General features: G+C 57.2%; 2 protein-coding genes across 2 annotated transcripts in view; one reads left to right on the forward strand and one right to left on the reverse strand.

Moving 5' to 3' along the window:
• Positions 1 to 367: 367 nt before the first annotated feature.
• Positions 368 to 9,856, forward strand: ACAA1 (acetyl-CoA acyltransferase 1). Its single transcript, XM_036738327.1, has 12 exons — positions 368 to 646; positions 742 to 835; positions 1,215 to 1,272; positions 3,106 to 3,185; positions 3,558 to 3,600; positions 5,015 to 5,113; positions 5,697 to 5,777; positions 7,491 to 7,678; positions 7,795 to 7,974; positions 8,313 to 8,368; positions 8,892 to 9,037; positions 9,313 to 9,856. Exons 1-12 carry the CDS (start codon positions 458 to 460, stop codon positions 9,386 to 9,388), a joined length of 1,290 nt encoding a protein of 429 aa, XP_036594222.1. The 5' UTR covers positions 368 to 457; the 3' UTR covers positions 9,389 to 9,856.
• A 221-nt stretch (positions 9,857 to 10,077) lies between these two features.
• The window catches only part of DLEC1 (DLEC1 cilia and flagella associated protein), a 75,464-nt gene continuing 72,654 nt past the window's right edge, over positions 10,078 to 12,887 (reverse strand). Inside the window, exons 38-40 of the mRNA XM_036739695.1 lie at positions 10,681 to 10,834; positions 10,335 to 10,452; positions 10,078 to 10,180 (exon numbers count right to left, since the gene is read on the reverse strand). Of these exons, the coding sequence (XP_036595590.1) occupies positions 10,078 to 10,180; positions 10,335 to 10,452; positions 10,681 to 10,834 (375 nt within the window). The remainder of the gene's footprint in view (positions 10,181 to 10,334; positions 10,453 to 10,680; positions 10,835 to 12,887) is intronic.

Below are 12,887 nucleotides of genomic sequence, written 5' to 3' on the forward strand. Positions count from 1 at the left end.
AAAGTGACCAGGCAGGTGCAGGGCCCTCCCCCCAGCCTCCCCATGAACGTGTGCCTGCGCCGAGACCTCCTGCCGCCCGAGGGCGCCTCACTGGCACACGGTGCGCAGACGGCGGTCTCTTGGTCCTTGGGGGCGGAGCCTGCCTACCGTCCTCTCCTTCCTTCTAACCCCTCCCCCCGATAGGCGGAACGTCACTTCCGCCATATTATTGTCCGTTGGGCGGGCCTTCTCTCCAGAATCCTACGAGGGCAACAGATAGAGTGGACAGGGCCGCGTCCCGCAGCGGGCGGAAGTCGCACGGAGCCGGGGGCGTGGCCTTTGAGCCGCGTGGGGGGCGTGGCTACCTAGCGGAAGTCGCGCGAGGCCGGGGGCGGGGCCTTGCGAGGCGGCAGGGGGCGTGGCCAGGCGGAAGCTAAACTGCCCGCTGCCCTGAGGACAGCGGTCAGTGGGGCTCAGGATGAAGCGCCTGCAGGTCGTGCTCGGTCATCTGTCGGCCCGCCAGGATCCGGGCTCGGCCCTAGGCCTTCAGGCCGCCCCATGTTCCGGCTACATTCCCGCAGCGTCCCCCAGGGCGTCCGCCGACGACATCGTGGTGGTGCACGGGCGGCGCACGGCCATCGGCAAGGCCGGGCGCGGTGGCTTCAAGGTAGCGGACCTGCCCCCGCTGACCCCCCTCTCCTCTGATCCCCCTGTCTGGGCTCCCCCATCTGATCTCCGGCCTCCGTCCCTTTGTCCCCGCAGGACACGACGCCGGACGAGCTGCTGTCCGCCGTGATGACTGCCGTGCTGCAGGACGTGGGCCTGCCGCCCGAGGAGCTGGGCGACATCTGCGTGGGTGAGCGTGGGCCCGCAGCCGAGAGGGCCTCTCACAAGGGAGAAAGATGAGGGGAGGAGGGGCCCTCCTTGGCCAAGCATCTGAAGGCAGAGAATTCAGTCGGGAGGAGCCTAGTGAACAGCCTACTGCCGAACTTGCAGCAATTATTAAGCACCTACTGTGTACCAGATATTGGGCACGAAGGGCTACAAAGACAGAAGCTAAACCTTTCCCAAAGGAATCCCAAATTATAACCCTTACCCCCAAGTGATCAAGAAGCCCACCCCCGCTGGAGGCTGCTGGCAGTTCTCTTGGTCAGGAAGGCTTGCTGGGGAGGAAGCCTAGGGCATCCTCTCTGCAGCTCCGCCCCCACCTGAAATGCCCCCCTCTCTGCCCACAGGGAACGTGCTGCAGCCAGGGGCTGGTTCTGTGGTGGCCAGAATTGCCCAGTTTCTAAGGTAAACAGTTTCACTGATCTGTCTGCCCTTTGACCTCAGACTTGGCAAGAGATGCCATTCCCACAGCTAGACCATAAGCTGGGGTGGCCAATCGGTGGAGCAGCATGTGCAGTCACACAAAAGGACTGCCCGAACCCCTCAGGACCCTAACCATTGAGCCCACCAAGAGAAGTGAAGGCACTGCTCCCCATGGTGTTACAACAAGCCAGCTGAAAGGTCAGCCCTCTGACCTGGCCGACAAAATGCATACCATCTAAGCCGGATCCAGCCGGCTCATGCCGCAAACAATAAAGAGTCTGTGCTGTGATACAAAGATGGGGTGGGAGGAGCGCTGAAAGTGGAAAACTCTGTGCCTTTGCCGATGCCAAAGCTGGATCTGCTTAGGAGGAAGGGAAGCTGGAGTCGAGTGTTCACAAGGCCTCGTGGCCATCAGCCAAGCTGTGGTTGCTCTTTTCCCTAATTACGCTAATGTACACATTAACTTTGACCCATTGGCACGTTCCTGAACTTTTCCCCAGATTGGAAGGGAGGATCTGTTAGTTGAGTTCTTTAATTCCCAGGTTAGTTAAAAGGGAGGGCAAGCTTTTCCTAGGATGGCCAGAACTAAACTCTCAGGGAGGTGGGGCCAAGCAGAGACGTAATGTGGGGGTGTCTAGCCTACACCTGATGTCTGGCTCATTGGAGCTTCCCGGAACCCTGATCTCCATCCATGGGAGCTGGGGGTATGGGCCGGCAGAGCGGGCCTTGAGGCTTCCTGTCCAGGGGCCCCACTGACTGACAGGTCCAAGTTCACCCTTTGGAACTGGGCATTTTGACGCTCGATCTACCCACTTTCCTCTTTTCTCAGCCTCCCAAGACAAGGGCTGCCCTGTCCTGTCTCCTCAGCCCCTCTCCTCACAGGACTCTTTCCTGTGCAGCCACGTTCTTTGGTTGGTTAAACGTGTCGGAGCGATCGGGCACGTTGCTTTTTAACCTTCGTGTCTCTATGTCCTTGTCCCAACTGGATCAGGAGCTTCTCATGGGGACCTTCTTGGCCATCCACACAGGGCTCCATCAACTCTTCTGGGTGGTCTGGAGGGCATCAGTGGCAGCCAACTGATTCCTTCGGCCTTCAGAGCAAGGATGTTCCCCAGGTCCAGAAGGACCTTAAGGACCCTGCCTTCCAGCGCTCTCAGCCTGAAGAGATCAAATAGCAAGTGACAGAGCCAGGATTCGAACCCAGGGCCATGTTTCAAGTTCAGCACTCTCCCCTGAAGCTCAGCAACTCTTTATTCCTTACCTAAACCCAAGGAATATGTGGAGTGGTACACAGCCTTAGAGAGACCGGCCAGAACCCAGGAATTCAAGCCAAGGAAGGGGCCAGCAGGCAGGTGGTCAACACCTATAAAATGTCTGCTGTGGCAGGCACTGCGCTTGGGAGAAAGGGAGAAGACAGCCCTTCCTTCAGGAACTTCACAATCTAATGGGGGAGACCACAAGCAAAAAGCACTGTTCAAAAATGCTATACGAGAGATACATTGGAGAATTGATAGGAGGGCGCTAGTAATGAGGGATCAGGATGGGCTTCCTGTAGAAGGTGCCACTTTAGCCTAGACTTGAAGGAAAACAGGAAGAGTCCAGAGATAGAGCTGAGGAGGAGAAGCCTTGCTGGCACGGGACCCTTCCAAGGGAAATGCTCAGTATAGACATGGGGTGGAGGAGCTGCAAGTGTAGATCTGTCTGGACACTCTGCCCCTTGAGCAGAATCCTAGGCCCCGTATAACGCCTTCCCTCGTGGCGCCTCGACGTGAAGGGGAGGCAGCCTGTTGGACTACCCTGCCTTTTCTGTTTCAGTGACATCCCAGAGACTGTACCTTCGTGTGTTGTCAACAGGCAGTGCTCCTCGGGGCTTCAGGCTTTGATGAACATCGCAGGTGAGCCGAGGCTGGGCCTCCCATGGCACTGGGACCCAGGTTCAAGTCATGACTTGAATCTCACAGCCTTGGTTTTTCTTCTGTAAATGGGGGTAATCCTCGACTTCCCGGCCCCTAGGCTTGCTCTGCTGTATTGTGTGAGCGCCCCTTCTTCCTGTTCTTTCTCTTCCTCCTGGGCCAGCTGCTGCTGCTGCCCCCACTGGTGACTGAAGCTCATGCCCCTGTGTTTGGGGCCTAAGGAACAGTCCATGGAGGGCTTTTATGGGGATGAAGCCACAGAAGTTGCCAGCCACCCCAGCACTGGGGACTGTGGCCTGTGGGCAATGTGGGGGCTTCTCTTCGAGGAATGCTCACAAGCTGCTTTCATTGTAGGTGGAATCCGCCAGGGCTCTTACGACATTGGCCTGGCCTGTGGGTAAGCAGCCTCCCCATTCTCACACATCTCCAGGCTGAGCCCTTTCCAGTATACCAGTACGAGGTCTCTGGGGGCCCAGGAAGTGTCCCCCTGCATGGAGGCCACCGTGGCACTTTCTTGCTGGGTTGAGCAGCTCCCTCCTTGCCACAGTGTTCCCCTCCAAAGGCACATCCTGAGGCTCCTCTTAGCAGCTGCCTCCTGCCTTTGCCCTCCAGGCACAGGCTTGAGGAAGAGGATCTTAATGAGTGATTGCTGGTTGATTGACAACGGGTGCCACCCGCAGGCTGGTTGGAGGGGGCCAGCCTGCTTTGCCTCAGCTCAGGGCCCCCTAGAGAGCAGATGGTCGCCCTGAGGGATGGTCTTTGCTCTGGGTTTCTTCCTCTTGTTGACTGCGTTTCTGGCTCCCAAGTGGGCCCTCTCCATCTCTTGTCTGTGCGGTGGGAGGACTGAGGGCAGCTGGCTGGCTGTTGCCCCTTCCCCCAGGGCCCGCCCCTCCCACTCTCCTGTGCAGGGAGGGTAGAGGTGGGGGACACAACACACACAGCAGAGATGCTTCCCTTCCTCCCGGGGAATGAGCTGGAGGGAGCCTGGCCCAGGCCTGAGGTGGACACGGAGGCAGAAGTGTCATGGCCTCATCAAAGTGACCACTGCCCCGCTGGCAGAGCTGTACTTTTCAGAGTTGGCCAGCCAGCCAGTGGAGGCCTCCCCATAGCCCAGGGAAGGACCAGCACCACAACAGTCCTATTTCATAGGTGAATCCTGAAGTGGCATGTCCAGGGTCACTGAGCCAGGAGGGGCTGAAGCTACAGCAACTCTTCATCCTAAGGTTGCACTTTCCCACTAACCTGCGCCCTCCTGCCTCAGCAGCGGTCACTGTGGCCCTGGCATGGTAGCCCTTCTCCTTCCCAGAGTGTCTGGGGCGGGGGCGGGGGTGGGGAGCGTGCCCGAGACCTGCCAGAGGACCCGGGTTTTAGGTGGCCACTCGGAAGCCCTTTGACCTTAGTCCTGTCACTTCCCATCCTGTAAAGTGAGCAGAATGGGCTGAATGCCCCTTGACATTCTCTGATGGCCTGATAGCCATGCCTTTCTCATTCTGGGTCATCTTGAATCCACCACCCTGAGGCTGCTGGTGGCTCCCTGTGGTCCAGGCCTGGTGGGTGGGTCAGTGAGAGCCAAGACTCACTCCCATTCCAGCCTGGGGCACATGTTTGGGTACTTGCTGCCTCCCTCCCCTCTTCCCCTTCTTCCTCTCCCTCTCCACCCCACCCCATTCCACGCCAGCCCCTCAGCAGGATCCTTTCCTACTCCTCGGTCAGGCCTTGCCCTCCCACCTTGGAGCAGCCAGGGGCAGCTTGTGGGCCCCCAGGGCCTCCTCCAGGTGAGCCCGGAGTTGAGGCCTGTCTCTCCTGCTCAGGGTGGAGTCCATGTCCATGGCCACCCGAGGGAACCCTGGCAACATCACTTCCCGCCTGGTGGAGAACAGTAAAGCCAGAGACTGTCTGATCCCCATGGGGTGAGTGCTCCAGCCCGAGGCCTGTGCTGGGGGTCGGAGGTTGGGGGGGGTCCAGACCACATTGAGAACCCGCCTGCCCGCGAGCCGCATCCTCCCTGGTTTCTGGGCCTGGGTGGGACCTCATGACTTAGCGCCCTGCAGGCACCTCTCCAGGGTCACCCGGCAGCCTCTCTGTCCATCTGCTGCTGGCCGTGTTTCAGGGAGGGCTTGGGCCGAGGGGCTTTGGAGGCTGCTTCCTGCTCGGGTTAGTACTCTGAGCCCATGGTTGAGGCGCCCACGGAAGAGGAGCCACGCTGAGCCCCATTTCCTCACCTGTAAAAATGGGGCCATCGTCCTTGTGTTGGGATGATGTCTGGCCCTGTGCCCCTCAGTCCCCTCCCTGGCCCTGCCCCATTCACAGTCTCCTTTGTTGGTGACAACCTGGGCTGGGCGTTTCCTGTAAAAAGCCTGGGCTTTTTGGCTCCCGTGCCCAGCGTGGCCCTTGGAGAGGGGGACAGCCCCAGGCCACAGACAGGGCAGGGATGAGAGAAGCCCAGCTTCCCCTTCCTTCCCTGTCTTGACTCTGCTCTCATTGGCGTCTCAGGATTACGTCGGAAAATGTGGCAGAGCGATTCGGCATCACCCGGGAGAAGCAGGACACCTTTGCTTTGGCTTCACAGAGGAAGTGAGTGTTCGCCTGGGCTGGAGGAGGGGCGTGGGCGTGGGCAGCACACGGGTGTGGCACAGGGGTATTTCTAGGTCCCCATGAGATGGGCCATGGGCTGGGGAGTGGCCTCCTGCTCTGGAGGGCTTCAGTCCCCACAACCACCCCATTTTACAGTTGAGCACACTGAGGCAGGCCAGCCCCCATCCTAGCCCTCTTCCTGCATCCTTGAGGTCTTTGGCCAGTGGGTCACTGATGGCTGTTTTACAGACTTCCAGAGCTGGGAAGGCCCTCAGAGGCCACCTTAGTCCAGCCCAGACCTCCCTGGCCTCTCCAGGGGCCAGTCATGACAGTCCTCTTCTGAACCACATCACTCTCTTGCTCAAGAACATGCCATGGCTCCTCCTTGCCTCTGGAACAAACTACAAAATGCCAAGTCAGCCTTTTGTGGTCTGGTTCCAGCTGACCTTTCCAGTCTTCTTCCCTGTTGCTTCCCTTCAGGCACTCCCTCTTTCTGCCCAGCAGCGATTTTCTGAACTCAGCATTTCATCTACCACCTCTGTACTTTTGCCCTGGCTGTGCCTCTGCCTAGAGTGCTGCATCTCCTCCCTTTAGTCTCTTGGGCTCCCTTGTTTGCTTCAGAATTTGGCTTCCCCTGCCTATAAAAAAGTGTTTTCCGATGCCCCTGGTTGTTGGAACACGTACTTCTCTACTGACTCCTTGGATCCCCAGGGAGAACGGAAGCACCTCAAGGACAAGGCCTGTGTGGTGTGCAAACTGTCCTGAATGCTCATGGGCTTGGGCTGGCCCTGGCCACTTGCTGCTCCTCTGAGGCCTCAGCTGTCACAAGATGCAGATGCCTCCTCCCTGGCTACTTGAGCCAGGCATCAGCACCACAGTGACACAGCCCTGGAGCGCCTCTTATCAGTGAAGCGCCCAGGGCTCTGCACTATTCCGGCCTCCCGATGATCCAAAGTTGGGAGGGGTAGAAAAGGGTACTGAGTCAAGATGGGAAGATGGGGTGTTGTCCTACTATGTGGCCCAGCACATAGTAGGCACCCTGCCATCCTTTGGTCCCCCTCCTTCTCTGTCCCCTCTGTCGCTTGATAGACAGGGGTGCAGCCTCCCCCGGGGTTCATCTCTCCACCTCACCCTCTGGTCTCTCCTGAGCTGGCTTTGGATCTTCCTTCTCTGCGCTTTGTCCCTAACTTCCCTTCACACACACATCCCCTCCAAGTATGTGTGGCAAGCTGTCTGTCCTCTGTGGCGCTGTCTCCTACTCTGGCCCAGCCTCCCTTGGATCCCTCCCGGGCCTTCATCCATGGCTTTTTCCATGGCCTTCATGGAAACCATCCATACTTTGGAGCCTTGAGCCCCTAAGAGCTGGGGGGGACGGAGGGCAGTGCTGGGGAAGCCACTCATGTGGAGGCCTGCGCACATCCCCTTCCTCAAGATGCAGGGCACAGCTGCCCACTCAGTGGCTCTCCTGGGCCCCTCGCCTGGGCTGGCTGGCCTTCCTGTCTTAGTGGCTGTTGGGGCCAGGCCCAGAGTGAGGCCTTTCTTGATTGGTGTGTGGGGCTGATCCCCAAGGGGCATGGGAGCGTCTGCCTTGAGAGCAGGGGCTGCGTGTTTTTGTGGCACAGTAGACGCACCCCAGAAGCTTTCCTTCCTGCTAGCTTCTCTGCGAGGCCAGCTAGAGCTGCTCTCAAAAGTCTGTTGCCTTGGTGCCAACAGGGCAGCCAGGGCCCAGAGCCAGGGGTATTTCCAGGCTGAGATTGTGCCTGTGACGACCACCGTCCAAGACAAGGCGGGCAAGGTGAAGACCGTCACCGTGTCCCAGGATGAAGGCATCCGACCCACCACCATGGAAGGCCTCGCCAAGTTGAAGCCAGCCTTCAAAGAAGATGGGTCCACTACTGCTGGTGAGGGCGCAGAGTAGAAAGTGAAGGCCTGGCATCTACTCCCACCCTGGGCACTGGGTGGTTCTAGGGTGACCTCTCGCTCCACGCCCCCTCTTCACCAACCCTGTTTCCACCAGGAAACTCCAGCCAAGTGAGCGATGGAGCTGCTGCCGTCCTGCTGGCTCGCAGGGCCAGAGCTGAGCAGCTGGGCCTCCCCATCTTTGGCATCCTGAGGGCCTACGCTGTGGTAGGTGTGCCCCCCGACATCATGGGCATTGGCCCTGCCTATGCCATCCCCGCAGCACTGCAAAAAGCAGGTGAGGAGGGCTTCACCCGAGGTAACTCTGGAGGGGGCCTGTCCCAGCTGATGCCCAGGGAACAGCCAGAGTAGTGACTCCCTCCCTGAGGGTTGCCATTTGCTGGCGAGCAAACAGCTGGGGGTGGTTGTACGAAGGGCTGGAGACCACACATCCCCCAGGTCAGGGCAGCCCCAAGATGTGCTCACTGGGAGACTAAAGAAGAGGCAGCTTGTGTCTGGGGCCAGGGACCAGGGGACCTGGCTGGGGGAAGGGCAGGTGGGGGGAGGGGCTGGGCAGCATCTGTAGACCTGCTGGTGCTGACGCTTTCCCTGGCGTGGTCTGTCCCTCTCCTCAAGGGCTAACTGTGAAGGATGTGGACATCTTTGAGATCAACGAGGCCTTTGCCAGTCAGGTGAGCCGCCCTGCCGACCCCACTGCTCTCCCTCTTCAGTGTCCACGGACACTCAGCCGGTGTTGGGAGTGTTCACTGTTTCTAAAATGATGTTGGGGTGAAGTGACTGTGGCGGTAGGGGGATCTCGGAGAACTGGCTAGAAATCAAGAACACCCAGGTTCGAGTCCTCCTCTGACACCTGGTGACTGTGGGACTTGGGGAGGGACAGAGCGGGTGCCAGCTTGCATTGGTAGAGGGAGTGTCCTCACCTGGGAGTTCCCTCACCCATGAAATCACAGGTTCAGGGAACAGGAATGATGGGGCCTGTCCCTGCTGGTTTGGTCAGGAAGCATTTATTAAGCACCAGCTGTGTGCTGGGCTCACTGCAGAGGACACAGACCACTTCCATCCCAACCCCAGCCTCGACCATTCCCTGGCCAACACAACCCTGGGGTCCTGTTGGGAAGGCGCTCCCATCCTGGGGATATGAGGAGGCCACCTTCAGGTATAGGATCCTCAGGTCTGCCCTTCGTGTCCTTCCAGGCTTCTTACTGTGTGGAGAAGCTGGGGATCCCTGCAGAGAAGGTGAACCCCCTTGGGGGAGCCATCGCCTTGGGGCACCCCCTGGGATGCACAGGGGCCCGCCAGGTCATCACACTTCTCAATGAGCTGAAACGCCGGGGGAAGAGGTGAGACCCCCGGCCTGCAGGGAGGGAGCTGCCCAGGTGTGGTCCCAGGGCTAGGCATAGGCACCAACAGGTGGCTCTGGGAGCATGCCAAGGAATCGGGCTCCAGGGCAGTCTGGAGTGTGGGGCCTAGGGACCTTTCTTTGGGAGGGTCAGGGGAGGAGAGGGAAGGGGTGCCATCTGGGCCAGGAAGCCCCAAGGCCAGGACACTCTTAGCTGGCTGCCACTCCCTGCCCAGGCCTAGTCAGACCGCCTCTAACTCCCCTCTCCCCCAACAGGGCTTATGGTGTGGTGTCCATGTGTATCGGCACTGGAATGGGAGCCGCTGCGGTCTTTGAGTACCCAGGGCCCTGAGGGCTTGGCTCCAGGGGAGGGAGGAGTCCTTGGGGGCACAGTCAGAGCCCTGGGGAGCCAGGCACACCTGCGGGGCCAGGGGCTCTGGGCAGGGGGCTGGCCCCTGGCCTCCTCACGCCCTCCTCCCTCTCCTTCCCATCCTTCTTCTCTGGGAACAGACCTGAAGCAGCTGTTTCTTCAGGGGGTGCACCCACGCGCCCCCCCCCTCTCGTGCCTTTTTAAAAGAAATGTTCTCTTGCATAAATAACTAAAATTGTAGCCAGTGAATGGCCTGTTCACTGGCCTGTGGCTTAATCCAGGCTTTCACCTCTGTCCCCCAGCCAGCCGAGGGTTTCTGGCCAGGACCCATCGTCTTCATGTTCTAGACTGGGCTGGAGTGGGCAGGGAAGGGGGCATCCAGGTGTTGGGGCGCACTGTGTCTTTGAAATCTCTTTAATCAGAACAATAAACACTGATGACTAATCTCAGCATCTTTGCCTTAAGAGTCTTTTGTCGGGTTTAGGCTGTGGGGAAGGACCTAGGAGAGTCAGTGCACCTGTCTGCCTCAGTTTCCCCATCTGACCTTATGGGTTGTGAGAATCCCATAAGACCTAGCACTGTGTCCTTCCTTGGCACTGCCCTTGCCCCCCTCCCCTGGGCAGCGGTTCTCACTGCCACTGCTGCCCCTGCTCACGTGAGGCCGCCAGCATCTAGTACTTCTCATCGTAGGAGCCCTGCCCACGCACATGCAAGATGCAGGCCTCTCCCAGGATGCTATCCACCGTCACGATGGCTTCAGACTCGCCGCTGTCACTGCCAGGAAAGGGGATAGCCCATCACCAGGCAGCAGGGGACCGCCTCAGTGTCAGAAGCCCCAGTGCCAGTGAGGCCTGGAGAGAAGGCAGGGTCTCCTTTGAGCCAGTGTGAGGACAGGGCTGCCCTAAGGAAGGCTGGGTCTACTGCATACCTGGCAGTAAAATGGATGTACAAGCTCATGGAGGTCGGGGGGCAGTTGACTCCCCGAGCTTCCAGTACACCGCTGGTTGGATAGACCTGGAAGATGGCCTTGTGCCGCTCCTGCTTGTCTGTGGTTCGGAGGAAACAAAGGAGAGGCCTGAGGGAGGGGGTAGCCCCAGGCCAACCCATGGCTTCTGCTCTCCTTGGTGTTCCCACGTGGCAGCCACGCCCCGTCCACTTTTACCCCCGCCCCCCACCAGGATCATCTTTTCCCCAAGGGCCTAGGCAAACGCATCCCTTTCAATCACTGGTCTCCCTCTCGAGGTCGGTTCCCAGGCTGGCGCTCGGGGTCTTACCCGTCAGAGCTACCCAGTGACTCCTGCAGGGACTCAGGTTCAGCAGGGTGACCTCTCGGGTGTGCATCTCATTCACATAGCAGGTGCCAAAGTCCACCCAGCTGGTGGACAGCTGCAAGGACGGAATGGTCACAGTGGCCAAGAGGGGCACCACCTGTGGGCAAAGCAGGCACGTCAGCTGGGGAAGGGTGGGACCTTTGGCAGAAGCCTGGCAGCCCTGGTACCCTCTGGTGCCCCATCGTGTCATGTCTGAATCAGCTGCCAATTTTTGTGCCCTGCTTGCCACTCTCCACAGCCATGCTCTTGGGGGCTTCATTTCCCTCCTGTCAGGATGATGGCAACAGCCTCCTACTGGGTCTCTTCACCCCCCTGCCTCTCCCCTCCCCAGTTATATGACCAGGTCACTCATCTACCAGCAAACCTTGAGTGGCCACCCTCAAGGACAAAATGCAGACTTCAGTGGGACACTTCCAGTCCCCTACAGCCTGACTGCACTTTCAGCCACTGGTCAATCTTCCTGTTCCTTGCTCCCCATCAGCACTTCCAGGCTCTCCCTCTAATCCCATCATTGCGTCTCCTCTCCTCCAAGGGTCATCCCCCAATCAAGACTCTGGCTGCTCTCATCCAGTGCTTCCCTCCTCTGTGAGGTCAGTGCCTGGTCCCCAGGCTTTGTCTCCTCACACTAGGGGACGTCAACATGCATGTTCCATGTTCAGGAGCTCTGAAATGACTTGATCTGATAACAATGGGCCTTGTTCTGTGTTCTTAGGATCCCTCCAGCCCCAGGACCTTTCCCAGGCCATCAGTTCTGCCCCAGCTACACTCTCCTCTCTTCCTCGGGAAACCAGCACAACTCTGCCGTCTTCTCTCAAGTCCCTCAGCTTCTTATCCTCTCACTGATTCTGCTCTGCCAAATGCCAGCCTTAGATTATTCCTACCAAAAACTGGGACACTGACACACTGCTGGCAGTTGTGAGCTGATCCGACCATTCTGGAGAGCAATTTGGAATTGTGCCCAAAGGGCTCTCAAACTGTACATACCCTTTGACCCAGCAATACCACGGCTAGGGCTGTATCCCAAAGAGATTATAAAAAATTGAAGTGACCTGCATGTACAAAAAATATTTATAGCAGCAATTTGGTATCAATGAACTGGAAACTGAGGGGATGCCCATCAGTTGGTGAATGGCTGAACACGCTGTGGTATATGAACGTAATGGAATGCTATTGTGCTGTAAGAAATGACGAGCAGACAGACTTCGGAAAAACACGGAATGACTTCCATGAACTGATGCCGAGCGAAGTGAGAAGAACCAGGAAAACATTGTACACAGTGACAGCCATACTGTGCGATGATCAAGTATGAATGACTTAGCTCTTCTCAGCAATGCAACGATCCAAGCCAATTCCAAAGGATGCGTGATGATCGAAAATGCTAACTACGTCTAGAGAAAGAACTAAGGGTCTGAATGCACGTGAAAGCGCACTAGTTTAATTATGTGTGTGTGTGTGTGTGCGCGCGCGTGCGTGTGTGTGTGTGTTTCCCTTTTGGTCTGTTTCTTCTTTCACAACATGATTAATATGGACATGTATTTCACATGATTGCACATATATAACCTGTATCAAACTGCTTGCCATCTTGGGGTGGGGAAGGGAAAAAATTTGGAACTCAAAATTTTATTTAAAAAAAGTAACATCAAAAATTGTCTTTATGAGTAATTGGAAAAAACATACTATTGAAAAAAAGATCATTCCCACCATCCACTGCTTTCATGCCTGCACATATGCTGCTAAATGAAGCTTGAGAAAATCATAAATCTATGCTGCCTTGGGACACTACAAATTTATCTTACAGATTCTCCACTAGGCCCTCGATATTGCAAGTCAATTCTTCTATACTGCCCCAATTAACTCATTATCTCATTCATCACAGCAGCTGTTCCAATGTATACACCTTCCCCTTCCTCCACTCTCTCAGCAGAGGAAATAGTAGGGAAAGAGGTCTAGAAAAAAGGGGGTTAGGCAATAAGAGAGAAGGTTGATTAAGGGAAAGACTATTTGGAAGCAAAACAAACTCAAAAGAGGCAAACAAGAAAAAAAACTACAAGACAACAGGAGGGAAGGAAATATACAACAACTGTGAATGTGAATGGGATGAACTCACCCATAAAACAGAAGAGGACAGCAGAATGGATTAGAAATCAGAA

The sequence above is a fragment of the Trichosurus vulpecula genome, chromosome 9, assembly GCF_011100635.1.
Source record: "Trichosurus vulpecula isolate mTriVul1 chromosome 9, mTriVul1.pri, whole genome shotgun sequence".
Taxonomy (NCBI): domain Eukaryota; kingdom Metazoa; phylum Chordata; class Mammalia; order Diprotodontia; family Phalangeridae; genus Trichosurus; species Trichosurus vulpecula.

Bases quoted from the DNA above. Each gene is read 5' to 3' on its own strand.
- ACAA1 (XM_036738327.1), top strand. From the start codon at position 458: ATGAAGCGCCTGCAGGTCGTGCTCGGTCATCTGTCGGCCCGCCAGGAT. The intron at 1,273-3,105 runs GTAAACAGTTTC...TTTCTGTTTCAG, and splicing joins AGAATTGCCCAGTTTCTAAG to TGACATCCCAGAGACTGTAC. The intron at 3,601-5,014 runs GTAAGCAGCCTC...TCTCCTGCTCAG, and splicing joins GACATTGGCCTGGCCTGTGG to GGTGGAGTCCATGTCCATGG.